Below are 18,282 nucleotides of genomic sequence, written 5' to 3'. Positions count from 1 at the left end.
GCTTATAATAGTTATAATTAGGGCCCGTTCCCACTTCCGTTTTCAAATCGGAGGCGGGTCCCGTTTTAAAAACGAATGCCCTAGTGGCTGTAGTGGATGTATGGAGCTGTTCACACTTGTCCGACACGATTTGAAAACGGATCCGACATTTTTTGTCGGATGGCTCGCCTACGCAGCGCGTCCGTTTTCAAATCGTGTCGGAACACGCTCGCTCATAGTGTTGTATGGAGCTGTTCACACTTGTCGTCTAGTCGTTCCGGCAGAGTCCCCGCAAAACCCCGACCCCTCCCCGCCCGCTCCCTGTCGCAAGGAAGCAGGCACGCTGCGTGCTTGTATTTGGTTATTTTGTTAAGTAAATAAATCAAAACTACAATAATGGATAAGGAAATAAATCCCGAAAATTTAATACCGCTGGTCGAAGAAAGAGTATGGTAATATTTTATCTTTAACCAAATAAAAACAAAACACTTGGTGTACACAACTTTTGTACATCATAATTTTTATTTTTATTTTTTTAAGTTTACTTTTTTAAAATTTTAAAGCTTTAATGAGATGCACGGAAGAGCTTATTATTTTAATAAACACATAATAAAAAATATTTGAGTTGTTATTGTTTTCTTACTTTAAAATATCGATAGCCTTTCTTCAGGACAAATGCACTTTCTCAATTTTGTATTTTGATATGTTAAGTTCTCTGAAACTCATTCCAGTAGATGGTTAAAGGAAGTGATAGACATTCTCTTAAGCCATTAAGCGCCCTTGAGGTGATTTTTCATGGTGAAAACGGCGCTATATAAATAATCCAATCATTATTATTCTAAAATAATTAAAGAACTTTAGTTCATCACTTCTCAACTCACCAATTAACACTTGGAAAATTCCTACAGAAAATCATTCGGCTATGATTGGGTGTACCCAAAATTTTCTTTTCACTTTTTTCCTTCTTTTTAATAAGTACAACATGACAACTAGAGCTTCATCGTCGTTCATTGCGCACCATTACTGAAGAATGAGCAAATAACATGTTTTTGTTGAATCGACAATTATTTTTTTTCGTAGAGTATGGTCCGTTTTTAAAACGGTAGTGTGAACAGGGCCATTGGCCATCCGTTTTTAAAACGGGACACGCCTCCGATTTGAAAACGGAAGTGGGAACGGGCCCGTTAGATAGATGGATTATCCTCGATCCTATTAACAACCCTAAAATTCTCACCAAAATAAAATTATAGGTACCGACCAGAAATACGAGACAAAATCTTACCTTTTTCTGTGACAATTTTAAAACAAATTATCAGGTAAACACACCTATATTACCAGGTTCACACACCTATATTATCAGGTTAACACACCTATATTATCAGGCTCACACACCTATATTATCAGGTTCACACACCTATATTATCAGGCTCCCCTAATCTATATTATCAGGTTCACACACCTATATTACCAGGCTCACACACCTATATTATCAGGTTCACACACCTATATTACCAGGTTCACACACCTATATTATCAGGTTTACACACCTATATTATCAGGCTCCCCTAATCTATATTATCAGGTTCACACACCTATATTATCAGGTTCACACACCTATATTACCAGGCTCACACACCTATATTATCAGGTTAACGAACCTATATTACCAGGTTCACACACCTATATTACCAGGTTCACACACCTATATTACCAGGCTCACACACCTATATTATCAGGTTAACACACCTATATTACCAGGTTCACACACCTATAAATCGACTGCATAATTTTGGTAATAGATTTGGGAATGTTGTAGACATATTTAGAGATTTACGAAATATTAAAAAACATTTCTGAAATGTACCTGAAATGAAATGTACGAGTTACCACTGAAATGTACGATTTACTACTGAAATGTAAGAGTTACCACTGAAATGTACGAGTTACCACCGAAATGTACGATTGACCACTGAAATGTACGATTTACTACTGAAATGTAAGAGTTACTGAAATTTAATCTCGTCGAATTTAATGTTTCAAAGACCCAATCCCTTCTGATTACGTCTAAATGGATATAAATGATAATCTAGTCTCCTTCAACGGAAGCAATCTTCCGAACAAGCCTTCCATTGATATGCTTGGTGTAACTATAAAAGTGACCAGCTCAGGTACGGGGGCTCCATCGAAGCCAGAGTAAAGTTGGCCTCTCAGAAGCTGGGCGTACTGTACAGGGCCCGCAGATACTTTAATAGTACACAACTGCTCACCCTGTACAAATCGCAAGTGCGCCCTACTGTCAAATTTGGCAGCCATCTCTGGTCCGGAGCCCCTAAATACCTGAAAAAAACCCTTGACTCTGTGCAAAAACGGGCGGTCCGTTTGATAGATTCCCCAGTCTTAACAAACGGACTGCAATCTTTAGAGCACAGGCGTCAGGTAGGTATGCTGTCCTTGTTCTATCGGTATTACAATGGAAGATGCTCTGAGGAACTAGCGTCATTGATCCCTTCGGCATCGGTGCGTAATAGGGATACACGCCAAACGCGCGCCCAACATTTGTACACAGTTGACATTTGTCACATGAGAACGGGTCGCTTCTACGATTCGTTCTTAAGTTCAACAGCTCGGCTGTAGAACGAACTGCCGGCCTCTGTGTTTCCTCCCTCCTACAACATGGGACTCTTCAAGAGCCATGTTCACTCCTTCCTCTCCACAAAAAGACCCTCCACACAGCATCCCCAAAGATGACATAGGCCCTGAGGGAAATTATTTTCTTCAGGGCCTCCTGTGTGGAGTTAATATAAAAAAAAAAAAGTTACCACTGTAATGTACTATTTACCACTGAAACATAAGAGTTAACACTGAAATGTACGGTTTACCACTGAAATGTAAGAGTTACCACTGAAATGTATGAGTTCACCACTTCGTAGTGAATATACTCGTACATGTATGTGTCTCATATTTTATATTTGTATTTCATTTTATAAATTATTATATATTTTACACAAGTTACTATTTCATTTTATTTTCCAATCTTATTTCTTACTAGCTGTACCCCGCCACGAGTTGCTGTGACTTAGTCTGCCTTTGCAGATAGAGAAACAATAGCTCGTGTTGCTTTTAGTCCAACAGATGGCGCTGTTGTAAAAAAACGTATTTGTCGAACAAATGACACTTAAAAAAACCTGTCATAGGTGACGTCTATATAATAAAGGTATATAAAATCACACGCGTATTCGAAAGCAACGTAGTGTCAAAATTTCAAAGCAATATTTGAAAGCAACTTTTGAAGATATAAGATTTGATCAAACGAACATTAAAATTTTTATTTAAATAAATAGATTTTAAAGAAGGTGTTTTCTATATTACTTCAAATGTGCTTAACTCATGCGTTATGCTTTGTAACTTTACTTATTTTATAAATCAATACTATTTACTTGCTTTACCACTGTCACCATGTACAAAAAATAGTTAACTCAACTGTATTGCTTACATTAATAATGAAAGTGACGTTTCGAGCGGAAAATATTAACGTTGACCCAGAAAATTCACATAGAAAAGTCGTAACGAATTTCAAGAAGAACTATTAATAATAATACCTATTACTTCTTCGTTGGTGAGTCATTTCCTTGAGATATTGCCATCTTCAGCTCTAAATTTATAATAAACGAATATTTTTTTAGTTTCAATTAATTTTACATTAATAATTACTATCACCACAACCCTCCTTAGATAATAAATATAAATATAGTAAATTATATTTATATATAGACACGACCTCCATTTACCACACGATCTACAATAAATTCAACAGGTTTACCTACCAACCACAAGCTTTACCTATCTAATAGTCATATGGGTTTTCCAATAAGAGGTGTTATTTTGATATTCAATCGTAAAAGATCAATGGTTTCGTTGCTCGTGTGGCACGTAGCGCTGTTTTGTTGAAAGATCCAGATCAATACCATCCAATTCCGGCCATAAAAATTATTAATCATCTCTCAATAGCGATCCATTCACCGTAACTGTTACTCCAGCCTCATTTTCGAAAAAGTAAGGTCCAATGACTCCGCCGGACCATTACCTTCACCAAACAGTCACATGTTGAGGATAGAGAGGCTTTTCAACAATAACGCTTGGGTTTTCCGAGCTCCAGATGCAACAATTTTGCTTGTTGACGAAACCACTGAGGGTGGAAATGGGCCTCATCACTCAAGATGATTTGCATTTGATTCACTCAAGTGTTTTATCAATGGCGTAGTTTCTACTTGTCAAATGTCAAAAAATGACAGCTTCAAAAGTAACATCTACCGAATTAAAGGGCTATTAAAAATAACACCTCTTATTGGAAAACTCTGTACAACTAACATCATAACAAATACCTACAGAGAAAACACTAAATATATATAATTAATACTACGCTCCTAAGAAATTCTCAGAAGAAGAGAAGTTTACTGAGAATGGTTTGTTTCATCTGATCAACAAAAACACTTCATGAAGAAAACAAGCTGCAAAAAAGCCAAATGTATTATCAGCATAGACATATGAATATTAGTAGACCTGCCCTAAGTGATTAAAAGCGTATTATTCCCCACTCCCCATACCGGTTCCATTGGAGCCGGCTGGGCTCGCGTATGGCCTCAAGTGAATTTAGAAAACGTGACGTCATCATTCTTGTGCGAACTATGGTCGAGGCATCATCGGTTCATTTTACGAAATAACACGGCAAAATGGTGGCTTGTGCTATGAAAACTTTTAAAAATAGATGTGAAAAAGAGAATAAACCCAATTGTCGTATTACATTCCATATATAAGCATTATTTTAAGTATATTCACATCGTATAATATGGATCAGTTGTAGAAACATATACTCGTACTATTTTTTTATTTTTTTATTTATTCACATTTAAACCCGCTAAACTACTTATGTAGTTTGTCAGCAGGGACATAGAGACAACATTTATACATTCATAAGATACAATTTGAACGGTACATAATTACATAAATTGGTTACATTGCAGAAAAGTTTAAATAGCAGCATAAAAGCCTTATATAATAAGCAAGTAAAAATAAATGTATGAACAAATTAGTATTATCAACATAAAACATAAAAGCCTTATAAAATAAGCAAGTAAAAATAATTGTATGAACAAATTAGTATTATCAACAAGTACATCAATAGTTTCATAAATAGAGGTAGGTAGTCAGGTATTACAAAATAATTGTTTTTCCATTTTCTAAGAATATGAATTCCATTTCAGGGGCATCAGTATAGATCATTATTATCCAATAACCATTTCCTTAGATTATATTTAACATTAGCAGTATACATGTTATTATTTTTAATTGTCATTGGTAATAAGTTAAACATTTTGGGTACTATATAGTTTAAAGTTCTTTCACCATATTTATTAGTACATTTCGGAACTACTAGTCCTTCATTTTGAGTGAATCTTGTGTTATGTTTATGGCAAACTCTTTCCCTATACAATGAATCAGACAATATAACATGTTGACTTACAATATTATAAAACAATAATCCTCTGACAGGTAAAATATTCAGAGACTTGTATATTAATTTAATGTTACTTCTGTGTTGATTGTCATATTTATGGATTAACAATTTTATAATGGAGTTTTGTAATGTTTGTATATAGCTTACATTAGTTTTACAAGAATGTCCCCAAGAAGTAATTCCATAACGTATAGTGGATTCAGCCAGAGATAAGTAGATTAACTTTAAAGTACTTATAGGCACGAAATATTTTATTTTATAAATCCTACCCACAATAGCTCGTAGACGTTTACAAACATTAGCAATTTGTACATCCCATTTCATGTAGCAGTCAATAGTAACACCCAAATATACATAACTTTTGACAAAATCAATGGTTTCACATGAACAGGGCTGTGCAACATTTTTATGTATGCAGTCAAATGTGTGTGTATATAATGAAGGAATTACATTACATCTGGCGTGTGGAGATCTGATGTGCATAATTTTAGTTTTTTTGGCGTTTATAAAGAGGCCTGCATCATGCGACCATTTCAGTAGGGCAATAAAATCATGTTGCATAAGGTTCATTGCAGTAACCAGATCTTCGTGCGATATTACGAGCGCCGTATCGTCTGCATATACAAAATGTTTAACAAATGAAAACAATTTTCTCATAATTGAGACATAAATAATATAAAGGGTTGGCCCTAGAATTGACCCCTGTGCAACACCTGTTGAGATATATTTTCTTTTGCTAAATTTTTTAAGAATTTTTACTCTTATTTGTCGATCAGTTAGTAAATTTTTTAATAAAACTAGCAGCTTTCCTCTAATTCCTATTGCCTCCAGTGTTTCTAATAGTTTATTTGTATCAATGGTATCAAATGCCTTAGAGTTATCTATGAATAAAACCAAAACTTGTTTTTTTAGATTTAATTCATAATTTATGTGATTTGAAAATTCCTGAAGCAGCATTTCCATACTTTTTTTCTTTTGAAATCCATATTGGTTGGGATCCAACAAAGAAAAAGATTCTAGATATTTATTAAGTTTTATGGAAATGTATTTTTCAAGTATTTTTTCTAGTGCTGGCAATATGCTTATTGGCCTATAATTTTGAATATCTGTATGTTTGCCCCCTTTGTAAATTGGCCTAATGATGCTACTTTTTAGTTCATCCGGTATTACTGCTTGCGATAAAATTAAATTGATAAAGTGTGTTATAACAGGCCCTAAAATATTAATATGTGTCTTAATGTCAAACATTCGAATGTTGTCAATCCCTGGTGACTTTGAATTGTTTAATTTGCTAACAATAATATTGATTTCTTGGCAGGTAGCTCTGGGTAGGTACATACTATGTTGCACTTCATTTGGCCTGACGGTCGATGCTAAATAATCACATTTATGTATCATAGAGCTAACACTATTTGTAAAATATTCAACAAACTTATCTGCTACGGTTTCTTCATTATTCGTATTTAACATATATTTCGAGATTATTTCATCACAACTACTTTTGGACTTGCGTCCTAATAATTTATTTATTTCATCCCAAGTTTTTTTTGTATTTCCAAAATAATTTTTGAATTTATTGTTAAAAAAGGTAGACTTACATTTAATAATTTCTTTTGTCACCTTATTTCTGAAAGTTTTATATTCCAATTCAAAGAATTGATTGCTAGGAAAATTCTTCCACCTTCTGTACAATGAATCTTTTTTTTTAATGTTTTCTAAGATATTAGAAGTTATCCAAGGTTTTATTGACAGAGGTCTTTTTTTGGGTTTATAATTCATAACGATTTTACTCTGTTCATACAAATTCTTAAAGTTGTTTTTAATTTTACTATATAGTATATTGCAATCTTGTTCCTCAAGCAAGGAGTGCCACTTAAAATTATGAATGTTTTTGTCGATTTTGTTTTGCGATAAAAACGAAATTCTTTCCCCGTGTTCTGGGGCTTCTTTCCTTGCACTATATTTAATATTAACTGCAGTTAAAAAGTGATCCGCTATAGTAATATTATTACATACACATGAGGAAAGAGAATCGCTTTGTTTACATCCACTGTTAAATCGGACAAATATGTGGTCTAAACAAGTACGAGTAACTTTTCCTGCTAAAACTGCTTCTCAAGTTACGTCACAAATACATTTGATTAAATAATTATCCGACATTATATTTTCATATGCCATAATAATAGGGTTTTGACAATTTAACAAGTCTAGATTAATATCTCCTATAAGTAAAACATTTTCTTTGGGGCTTATAGTATGCAGAATGGCAGATATTTCATTAAGAAATTGTGGTTGGCTAGAGTTGGGGGGGCGGTATATTGCTATGATGTTTAAAATACTCTTGTTTGGTGTCATAGAGCCAAGCACACATTCAAAATGATTTGTTTCTATTGTTTTCTGTTGAAATGTGAATTCATTTCGAACATATAGCAATATACCTCCTCCAGATTTTTTAGTTCGGCAATAGTTGTAACAATTAAATCCAGGAATATTATACAGACAGACAAGATTCGGTGTTATAGCCGTTTCACATAACATTAACACATGAATATGCTTCCAACAAGTATTTAAGTAGACATTCAAAGTATCCCAGTATTTATAAATCGATCTAACATTCAACTGAACAATATTAATATTTTCCATATTGTAGTTGCTATGAAACTTTAGCCAATCACAGAAATTATGAGTATTTTCGTAATCTACCCCGTCATCTTCTTCAATGTAATTAGACGCCATAATCAATAGTTGCAAAGTCCTTGGCAAGGGCAGCCTTGTAGGCCGGGCAGGAGTCCTTGTCTCCTGTCGGATGTGCAGCGGGCTTCCCAAATCTTGTACAGGTGGCGCAGACAGGCTCGGCGGCGGCTTTTGGGCAGTTTATCCGGGCGTGACCTTCGCCTGCGCAGTGTCCACATCTTTGCTGGTCCTTGCAAAACTTGAAGGAATGTCCGATCATTTGGCACTTGGAGCACACTGTAAGTCCAATGAAGTCACGAACACGGCACACATTCCAGTCCACAAAGACTTTCCCCTGCTCCACCAGCACGTGACGAATGTGGGCAGGAACCTCGAAGACCCGGTGGCAAGTTGATCCAGTTCGAGCGCCAGCAAGGTGACTTAGCTTGCAACTTTTTACTGCAAAATCTAGGCCTGCTTCGTCCTGGGCTCCTGCTAAGGCATTTTTTAGGAAGCACTCGTCCGTTAGGTCACGAGGAACGTTGAAGAAAATCACCCTTGGAAGCCGTTTTGTTGGTAATCGAGCGCCTAGAGTGTCCGAGTTTGCTAGACATGGGGTTTTCAGTATTTTATCCTGATCTTCTTTTGTTGCAGTATGGATTACAACGCCTTTGTTTCTGATTCTCCTAATACCCGTCACACGGATTCCAAGTTCTGATGGTCGTAATGTATCTTTTAGTAGCTGTTTCGTATCGTCGCTATCTTTTGTAGAATCCAGCTTTGGGAAGATGCATACAGCAGGTTTGGGGGTCCCAACGTTAAGTCCTGAGCGGTTGATTGATGGTATCATCTTCTGTGGGCCATTTTTCACAATATCGGCAAACGATAGGCTTGCTTCCGTGGCATCGGCTACTCTACGCATCACTGGTCCTAGATCTGACTCCAACTGCAATATTTTTTCTAACCTGTGTTGGTTTTCTGCTTTTTCAATCGCGATCTCTCCCTTTGCCACTATTAATTTGGCATTGACTGTTGCCAGATCAGCTTTGAAACCCTCTCGTTCCAATAACAGCTGTGAAACTGATCTGAATACAGCGGATACATATGCGCTTATCCGCAGTTGTTGATCCTTTGAGACTCTTGACTGCTTTTCAGCAAGGACATCTTGGAGTGCTCTTAGACTTGCTTCAGTGTCGTTCAGTATCTGTACTGAGGACACTGGGATTTCACTATCATTTTCAGACACGTCGGAATAGTCCGATGCTCCGTCAGATTCCTCATCTTCAACCACTGGAGAAATCATTCCCGAGGCCTTTTTTTGTGATGGGGACGTCATCTTATCCAGCATTCTTTTTTTACGCCGATGGCAGCATTCATCAGGCATCGGTGGGATGGACATTTCAATGAGAACAAACACACAATCTTAGGTTGTTTTAAAACTTTCGATAAAAATGTTTAGAATCCGCTAGAATAGTATTATTTTATTACTGTTTTATCAAATAAACTTTTTTGGCACTTAAATTTTCCATATAAATACTGTTTGCACACGAATTCGGAGGTTTTTTTTAGTTTTTTTTGCAAGAGCAAAGTGTAAACACGAACTGCTGTCACTGCGATTATTGTTACAAGTGAGATCACATCGTTACATCACATCGAGATACGTCTGGACGCGAAACACAAAGCTGGTTGGTTGCTGGGAAGTAAATTATGAACATTTATAAAAGTGTCTTAACTAAATACGTAAACGAAATATTTGACTCTGAAAATAGAAGAAATTTATTTTGCTGAATTTGGACTTCGCAAATTTGTTCATAACGTGGCGAGTAATTTGCGCTCCCATGTAAAAATGTCTATTCATTCCAAAGCAGATTTTACTTTTAAGAACTAAATAGTGATATTATAATGCGAGATGCCTATATACTGTCAGATTGATTTATTGACGAATCACAGTCAGCTTTACCCCCTTCGTTCTTCAACAGTTGATTTTACCCCTCATCTTTAATTTCTAGTCTATATATTCATATGTCTGTGATTATCAGTATCAAAAGTCACAAGTCGAGTCAAGTCAAGTACGAGGGTTGATCTGCAGAAAGAAGCCAGTCAACACGAAACTCAAACAGATTAATATTACCACTTATTTTTAATCATTGAAGAAGAAGATCATACTAATACATCTAAACGAAACATGAAACAGAAAAATTAAAAGGTAACGGTCTCAACTAGAAATCGAACCCAGGTTCTCGTTCTTACCGAAATATGCGTCTTAAGCCACTCGACCATTGGGACCTATATATTATGTGTCATCTTTTCGATCTTTTATTTCAAATTCATAATTAACAATATTATCTTTCAACAAATTTTTCCCATATTTTGGCAGCTGAATGATCACAAAGTTCTAAAAAAAATATTTTGTAATCTCGATAGTGTATAGGATAGACATTTCAGACTTTTATTTAAATGGGACACCTATTGACTTTTTCTAAAAGTTGAAATGAATATTTACTTTTAAGTTAATATCACTTCCTGAGATGTTAGATTTTGTTTTGATGGCGGAAAAGGTTTTTAAATGTTTCAAAAATTTGTAGTAAAAATAATAATAATAATAAACCTATAATATAACGTTGAAATCTAGGCGGATTCATTGACTTTAAACCGCAGTAAGCAGTTTCGTATGTTTTCATACAAATATTTCGAGGAATGGTATTAATTAATCGTTGTGTTCCCACAAACAGTTCTCCAACTCGTCGTGGAAGGAGATTTTAGAGAGTAAGTTTTTTTATATTAAATCAGGGGTTAATTTAATACTTCACGTATTACAAGAGTGACTTCGATGGTCGACCTAACTAGGAGCTGGCTAAATGAGATCTGCAAACACCATGTTTGTCTAGAAGCAGCCTTACTGGCCCTAGCGACTACTGACTGCCATCTTGCGGACTTCCAAGCAAGCTCTTTGCACTGCCCTCTATGAGTGCATCTGTGAAGCTCTTAGCTAACTCACTTCTCAACATTGATTAATGTGTCAAATGATATGACACCAATCGCTCGTGTGGTCAATACAATATTATGCACTTTCAAGATAGTAAACTTCCTTCTTTTTACTTTTCAACTATATAGGTTATGTACACGAAAAACACCAACTACTTGCTTCCAAGGTTCCAATCATAAATAAACCACTCACGTTCCAATCCTTCTTCTGATTTCAAAAACAATCGCACTCGAATTTTCAGTATTTATTATCAAATGTCATGTTCTATTATTCAAATAGTTTTCCAGTAAAGTGCTTACGAAGAGGTAGGAACTAAATAAATTACATTCCGGTAGGAACCAAGCATATTATTACTTCAAGACCAAACAATGTGGTAGCTTTCTACAGATACCTACACTACAAATAATGGCAATACAAGCCACTCTGAATCTGCCGAAAAATTTGACGATGGATCTATTTTATTTGTTGGCTGATTTATTTCTGCTGAACGACGCCCAATTATGCGAAATAAATTATGTATCGTTAGCAGCAGACCGATCGTTTTGTAAATAAATCATTTGCGGGTGTTTTGTTATCGACCGAGCGTTTTGTAAATAAATCATTGTCAAGAACTTAATAAAAAAATGCAGTTTCTGTTTTGCTGATAGGCACAGTTTGTCAAGTGGTCAAAGCAGAGATGCGCAAACCTGGTGGATTGATACTTTATTACATATGAAAAATTCGCCGTAGGCCAATTATCTAAATTTTAAAATACGTATTTGGTTACCAATTATGATGATGAGTTTTTCAAGATTAATAATACATAAATATTGTATTTATTTATTTAACTTAAAATAGTATATATGTGTAATATTAAAAAGCTAAAAAGTTACAATCAAAATACAGTATTTAAGATTACAAATTACGCATTTATCTGAAATCGGATGACATAAGAGCAGTTAATATACGAAATAAATGTCGGTTCATTTGGCGTGGTTGTTAGCGCGGTCGACTCCAATGGGAAGGAAGGTAAAGTCCTCAATCAAACCAAAAACAAACAAAAAAATTATGTTTAAAAAATGTATACATCTTGTTATTTTATTTTAAAACAGATGAAATATAGTAAAAACAAAAATTTACGGTTTTGATTTTAAAAAATGTATACATCTTGCACTTCTTTCAATTGTAGGGATTTCTGCTTTCTGCTCTAAATAGTAGTGAATTCTGTGATTTAGACTTTTTTTTAAAGGAAAGTCTTATTTTTTTTCTTTTTGTATAGTGATTATGTCTGTGTTGATGTTTATTAGATTTTATTAATACTACACATTTATTACTTATTTGTAGTAGTGATTAATCTTCACAAATTTCAAAAAGTGGTGCTCGCACCGCGGGTTACTTCCGTCTGAACCGTGAATGTTATTGTTTGTCTAAACCTGCATTTTCCATGTCTGCCTTGGCAGCTACTCCATTGTAAGTACATTTTCAAGTGTTAACTTTTAACTATTAAAAACTGTTCATGTATTTTTCTCCAGTAGTTATTGTTTACTTAAACTTTTGTTGAAAAACTGATAAAATATAAGGAATAATCAGAGTAATAAGTTATAACACATGCGATGAAAAATAATAGCAAACTGGGGATTTTAACTAGTTACACGAAGAAAAATGACTATTAAAAACGGATTACAGGCCGTTTCCTGATAAACTTTTAGGAAAACTCTAATTCTACGTATACATATGCGAGTCGAACTGCCGAACTGAAAATCAACTTATGGGAAAGGAACGAAGCAACCGCAAATCCTTGCAGTTGCTTCGTTCCTTTCCCGTAATTAGTTCCCCGGTTCAAGTTTCGGAACATTAATATATCGGAACACGTGTTCATGTAACTGTAGTTGCCTTGATAATATTATGATTTTTATGAACACATGTTCCGACATCGTTATAATACATTCCTCTTTTACTAAAAGTTTAACAGGAAACCTATCAATTCAATCAGTTTGTAACCGGATTACGAATAATTTGAAGATGTTCTTAACAATTTAGCAATACTTATTTTTCTCCGTGTAGGTTCGTATTTGCTGATCTTTTCCAAGTTCCCATTCCGACTTTTTTTAAATTTTCAATTCCAGTAAATAGGCCGCTATTTACTTGTGGTTTATATGTACCTATGTGTCATTTGCATATTGTAAACTAAACTGTAATTTGATCAATTTAAAATACATGTTTTCCGTTTCGCGAAAGTGTAAAAAACCGCATTTTAATTAAAAAGATACTAACGTAACGATACCAATAATACTATTAAAAAAGCAATTGATCTAAGACATCCTTTGTCGTAATTCTAGGAATAAATATTTGATTTAATGATCCGATTTAAATTACTGCTGTTATTGATCGGCCATAATTTTATAAAATGAAGTAGGTGATTTGGTGGAAATCCGAAAAAAAGGCACTAGAGCAGTAGAGAACATTGAAATTTCGCTGGATTTGTTACTAATTAGTGGTATTTTATTTTACAGGTCGCCGTCTGTATAAAGGTTGTACAAATAAAAATAAGGACTCGTATATTATTGTAAATGTGTGCCTATAAAGTTTGCTATATAATATAATATTATTCTGACTATTCCTTATACACCACCAATACACGATACGTAGAATCATGCACACGAACACATGTAATTGATGTATTATCGAAGTTGTTTTATTTGTGATGCAGAAAAACAAGTTCTCTTCTCAACCACAAGATAAACACCTTCTTGATATAAATACCGCGTTTCTCAGGTAGTCCAATCAGTTGGCTCGAACGTCTGCCAGGAATAAACAACATGGTCAGCTTTCAATACATTATCCTGGGAGCGCTTTGCTTAGGAGCGGCGTTCGCCGAGGACACTGAGATCACGAGGGTCCAGACCTTAAAAAATGAAGAGAGGAGTCAAAAGTCAGGATCTCTAGATGACGCGCAGAATGTTTACTCCATTAATATATTACCTCTTCCGCGGCCAAACCAGCCTGATGGTGTCCAGGGACAGGATAACAACGATCTGAATAAGGGTGCGGGAGGTACTCCTCCTGGAAAGGTTCCCGCCCTGTTCTTCCTGCAGAAGGTGCAAGATGAAGGGCGCCTTCCTGATGGTCGTCTGCCTGATGGAATCTATTTCGTGCCAGCTAAAGGTGAACCAGAGCCGAAACCAGTCATTCAAAGGGTATTCATTAAATCTGGTGTCAAATGTTCTCTTATTTTGTTATAAAATTCCATTTAAATAACTTAAGCACATTACATTCCTCCTAATAACAAACTGTTTTGTTTTCAGGATATCACTGACGTCCAGGCATTCGCATTGTCTCCTCTGGTTCACAAAACTAAACGACCTGGCCAGGAATAGAAAAAATGGAACTGATACTTAACTGAATTGGATTAAAAGCAGTAAGTTAAAAAATAATCACCATTTCATCAAAGATTTTTCCTATAAGGTTAATTACTCTGTCCAGTTTTGATGTGCCATTACTTATTGTTTAATCGACGGAGCAAAAAATTTCAAACATCAAACTTTTTGTATAAACACTGTGTGTAGATGAAATGAAACCATACATTTTCTCTGGAAAAGGTAAAAAGTCAGAGCAACTTTTGTACTTTCCATTTGTCACGAATGATTATTACAACTACAAAAAACTGTATGTATTATTATTATGAGTTTTCTTGTCAACTATTTAATAAATTGCTAAAAAGAGTATCACGCAAATGAGGTCAGACTTACTGAAAAATTTTCTTGCGTGATCCAAAAATCTTTCATTATCATTTTTTTGCTTTGTCTAGAACAGGTTTGTTATATTGTTGGTTGTATTCCAAAAAATTCTACTAATAAAAATCACCTCTGATTTTAGAAATCACCAAAGGAAACAACTTGCATCTGAAAATCTTCTCACCTCCTCACGAAGCTGGGCAGATTACGGGTGGCATCTAAAGGTCACCTCACATTCATTAGTCAGTACTTGCTCCCGGAAATATAAACAACAATTGCCCGAAGACACCATCATTAGTCATCAGTCATCACATAGAGTCGTGTAGAAGTTTTAACAAAAAAACAATCACCGGTGCTAGATGGTTCCGAGAAGTATCTTCATATATAATTGTGTACATATAAGAGTGAGGTTTTTTGTTGTTGTTAAACAAAATTATACATGTCTTGGATTGTAAATAAACAAATTAACTTTAATAAAAAACTCGGCAAATTTTAGCGGGCAAAAAAACTAACGCAATTTTATGATTTTGATTTTAACTTCCCATTACTTATTAAGTTTTGAGTTAAGCTTTGTTGTTATTCGCACTTTGGGGGTATTTTTCCATCCTCTTGATAGCTGCCAAAAGCACTTTTCCTAAGATTAGGTACATTTTCGATATATAATTGTTCATAAAGTTCGAGTTTACTATTCGGTACCCAAACCTATGAATAGGCTAAATTTTATATCGGAAAAGTTAGCCAAGTTTTTTCCTCGTTCAAAGTATTTATTTATTATAACGGGAAGTTATTTTGACAGTTTATTGAGAGGATGGTGAAATAGCCCTTACTAACTCTGTAATAAACTGCGTACAGATCGATACGCGTATATATAAGTTAGCAATATTTCTTTTTTGTTGTTTGTTTTTGGGGTGTTATGCCGTGTTGCGCTAACTCCTTCTTTAGCCGACGTTTCGGACAGCGTTGCAGTGTCCATCATCAGGGCAGATCCGGTAGATCCGAAGATGTGATCACAGCGCAACACGGCATAACACCCCAAAAACAAACAACAAAAATGCTTTTGGCCGTGAGAATCTAAAAACTTACCAGCAATATTTCTGTCTGTCTGTCTGTGTGCTTAGTTCTTCAACGGATTGTGATAGGGTTTTCACCATCATTTCGAGAATTTCTTCCGGAAGGTTCATATATGTCATACATTCAATGATGATAATACAAAGGTCGATTTTTATCCTAGAATTCACGACCTCAAAACATTACTCAAAATAATTAAAACCCCGACCAACGCCGGGTAAACGTCAGCTAGTAATAATATATGTACGTTCTACCGCAGCATGACCCAGCGGATGCTGTTGTTATAATTTGTACAGCCCCCTTGATTATTCACAAAAACGGCGCTATACAAATCATCCAAATATTGTAATTATTATTATGTAGTCGATGTCGTCGTCACAATACATATATTTATGATTGATAGAAAAAATAACGGATTTGTACAATCGTCGTTTGGGCGACTTTCGTACGTTTGTCCTGAAAATATACAATGACGAATTGAGAAAACATTAAGATTTTTATACACGTGTTTGTACTGAAAGTTTATTAGGACACCTATAAATTCATTCGTTAAAGGCCTGCAATCTCGTTTTTAATCGAATTACGAATAATTTGAAGAGATTCATAACATTTTATATCGGTAAGTTTTCTACGTGTAGTGTACTTACCGGAATAATTTTGGAAAGGACAAAATTTGTAATGGTTTTATTATGTTTAAAAATAGAGGTGGATTATAGATATTCATTGTAAAGAGGGCATTGAATGAAAACAAAATATCTTTGAAATAACTGTGTCTAGGGCATGTCACCATAAACCTAAATTATTGAAACTAATGTTAAATCATTTTAAGTTCTTCCGAACAACACTTAAGATTCCCGACAGTATAAATGATAAGGTTCAAAGCAGTTGTTTTAATTCCTCCTTTTTTTATTTAAAGAAAATTAAATGATAAATACATCTGATAGTATTATTGTCCCAGCGTCTGGACGGTGTAGGCCCTCTGATTGGTCAAATTTAAATTGTCTGTTTCGGGTAACTTGAATATTAAGACACAATTCCATACTAAAATAGGATCGCCTTATAATAATACGAGATTTCTTCATAAGCATCGTTTCTGCTCATATAATTTTTGGATAATATCGAAGAAAATATGTTTTAGAAAGTTCATAATCCATTGGATTAATTACATTACAATGAAAATTCTCCACAGTTACGTGATTATGTTTGACGTTTATAAAAATTCACGCGTTTCTTCAAGATGGCCGACAGAGCGCACCTCTGGCGGTTTAAAAACGAACCAAATGCCTGGCGCGAATATTTAAATATGCAGCTAACAATACTTGACTACTTACCATTAACAAGCGTTTTATAAGAAGATTTCTTCTGGAAGCTTATCACTTTGTAATGGCATTTATCATTATTTTTTATATTTTTTTTTCTTATTAATTATATCTGATTTTATATTGGCATGTTTTCTAATTTCTAAAATTGCAAAATTATTTATTTGCGATGCTTTATATCCTGAGTGAAGTATTTTAAGACCTGAATTTTTATCGAAAGTGTGATCATTATTTAAAAGATTATTTGCAAACTCAGATTCACTATTTCCATTTATAGCCCTGCGATATTCTTTAGTTCTGACTTCAAAGTTTCTATTGGTTCTACCTTTGTAAAAGAAATTACAATCATCTCAATTGAGTTTTTAAACTCCTGTTTTCTTTGTTTGAATTTTGCTATCATTATTATTAAGAATATATTTCTTCATTGTTATTAGTGTAAAACGCCAGTTGAATGGTACCAGGATTGTTTATATATATATAATTTTAGAAGTATCGTTATCCACAAACAGAATTCTACGCCATTGTTTATTTCTATCTTTAGAAAGACCGTTTGAAGAGAATGTGTTTAATTTTTTTATTTAGTATTTCAACTATCAATTTATTAGAATAACCGTTATTAAATGCTATTTGTCTTATGAATATATTGTTTTATGGTTATATGCTATTTGTTTTTTTCAGGTCTTAAAATACTTCACTATAAATAATTTTTAAATTTTAGAAATGAGGAAACATATTAATATAAAAGCAGATATAATTAACAAGAATTTTTTTATAAACTCTCTTTTAAATATTTTCCCACTCAACTGGTCTTTCCCGTCTAACGATATTGTAATTCCTAATTATTATAAACCCAGCCTACTCTTACTCCTCCCCCCTCCTTCCACTTCTTCTTTCCCAATTGCAATCTATATTTAATTTTTGACTTCGGTGTATACACAATAAAATGTAAACATTATATTTATTTATTTATTGGACAATTTGCATAGCGTCGCTTTTGTGAGATATCACCTCAGGGGCGCTATATTGTAA

At 34.4% G+C, this 18,282-nt stretch overlaps 1 protein-coding gene across 1 annotated transcript; it reads left to right on the top strand.

The window, feature by feature from the left end:
- Positions 1-13,897: 13,897 nt before the first annotated feature.
- Positions 13,898-15,383, top strand: LOC149425566 (uncharacterized). Its single transcript, XM_089651183.1, has 3 exons — positions 13,898-14,329; positions 14,438-14,550; positions 15,009-15,383. The coding sequence occupies exons 1-2, from the start codon at positions 13,952-13,954 to the stop codon at positions 14,507-14,509; spliced, it is 450 nt and encodes a 149-aa protein (XP_089507309.1). The 5' UTR covers positions 13,898-13,951; the 3' UTR covers positions 14,510-14,550; positions 15,009-15,383.
- Positions 15,384-18,282: the final 2,899 nt, after the last annotated feature.

This window comes from Hesperophylax consimilis, chromosome 3 (genome assembly GCF_061612785.1).
Source record: "Hesperophylax consimilis isolate HC1 chromosome 3, BYU_Hcon_1.0, whole genome shotgun sequence".
Lineage (NCBI taxonomy): Eukaryota > Metazoa > Arthropoda > Insecta > Trichoptera > Limnephilidae > Hesperophylax > Hesperophylax consimilis.
This window is presented reverse-complemented; position numbering and strand designations above follow the sequence as displayed.

What these genes read in the sequence shown, in the direction of transcription:
- LOC149425566 (XM_089651183.1), top strand. Translation starts at nt 13,952, where the DNA reads ATGGTCAGCTTTCAATACATTATCCTGGGAGCGCTTTGCTTAGGAGCG. An exon ending in CGAAACCAGTCATTCAAAGG is followed by an intron (nt 14,330 to 14,437) that starts GTATTCATTAAA and finishes TTTTGTTTTCAG; the next exon opens with GATATCACTGACGTCCAGGC.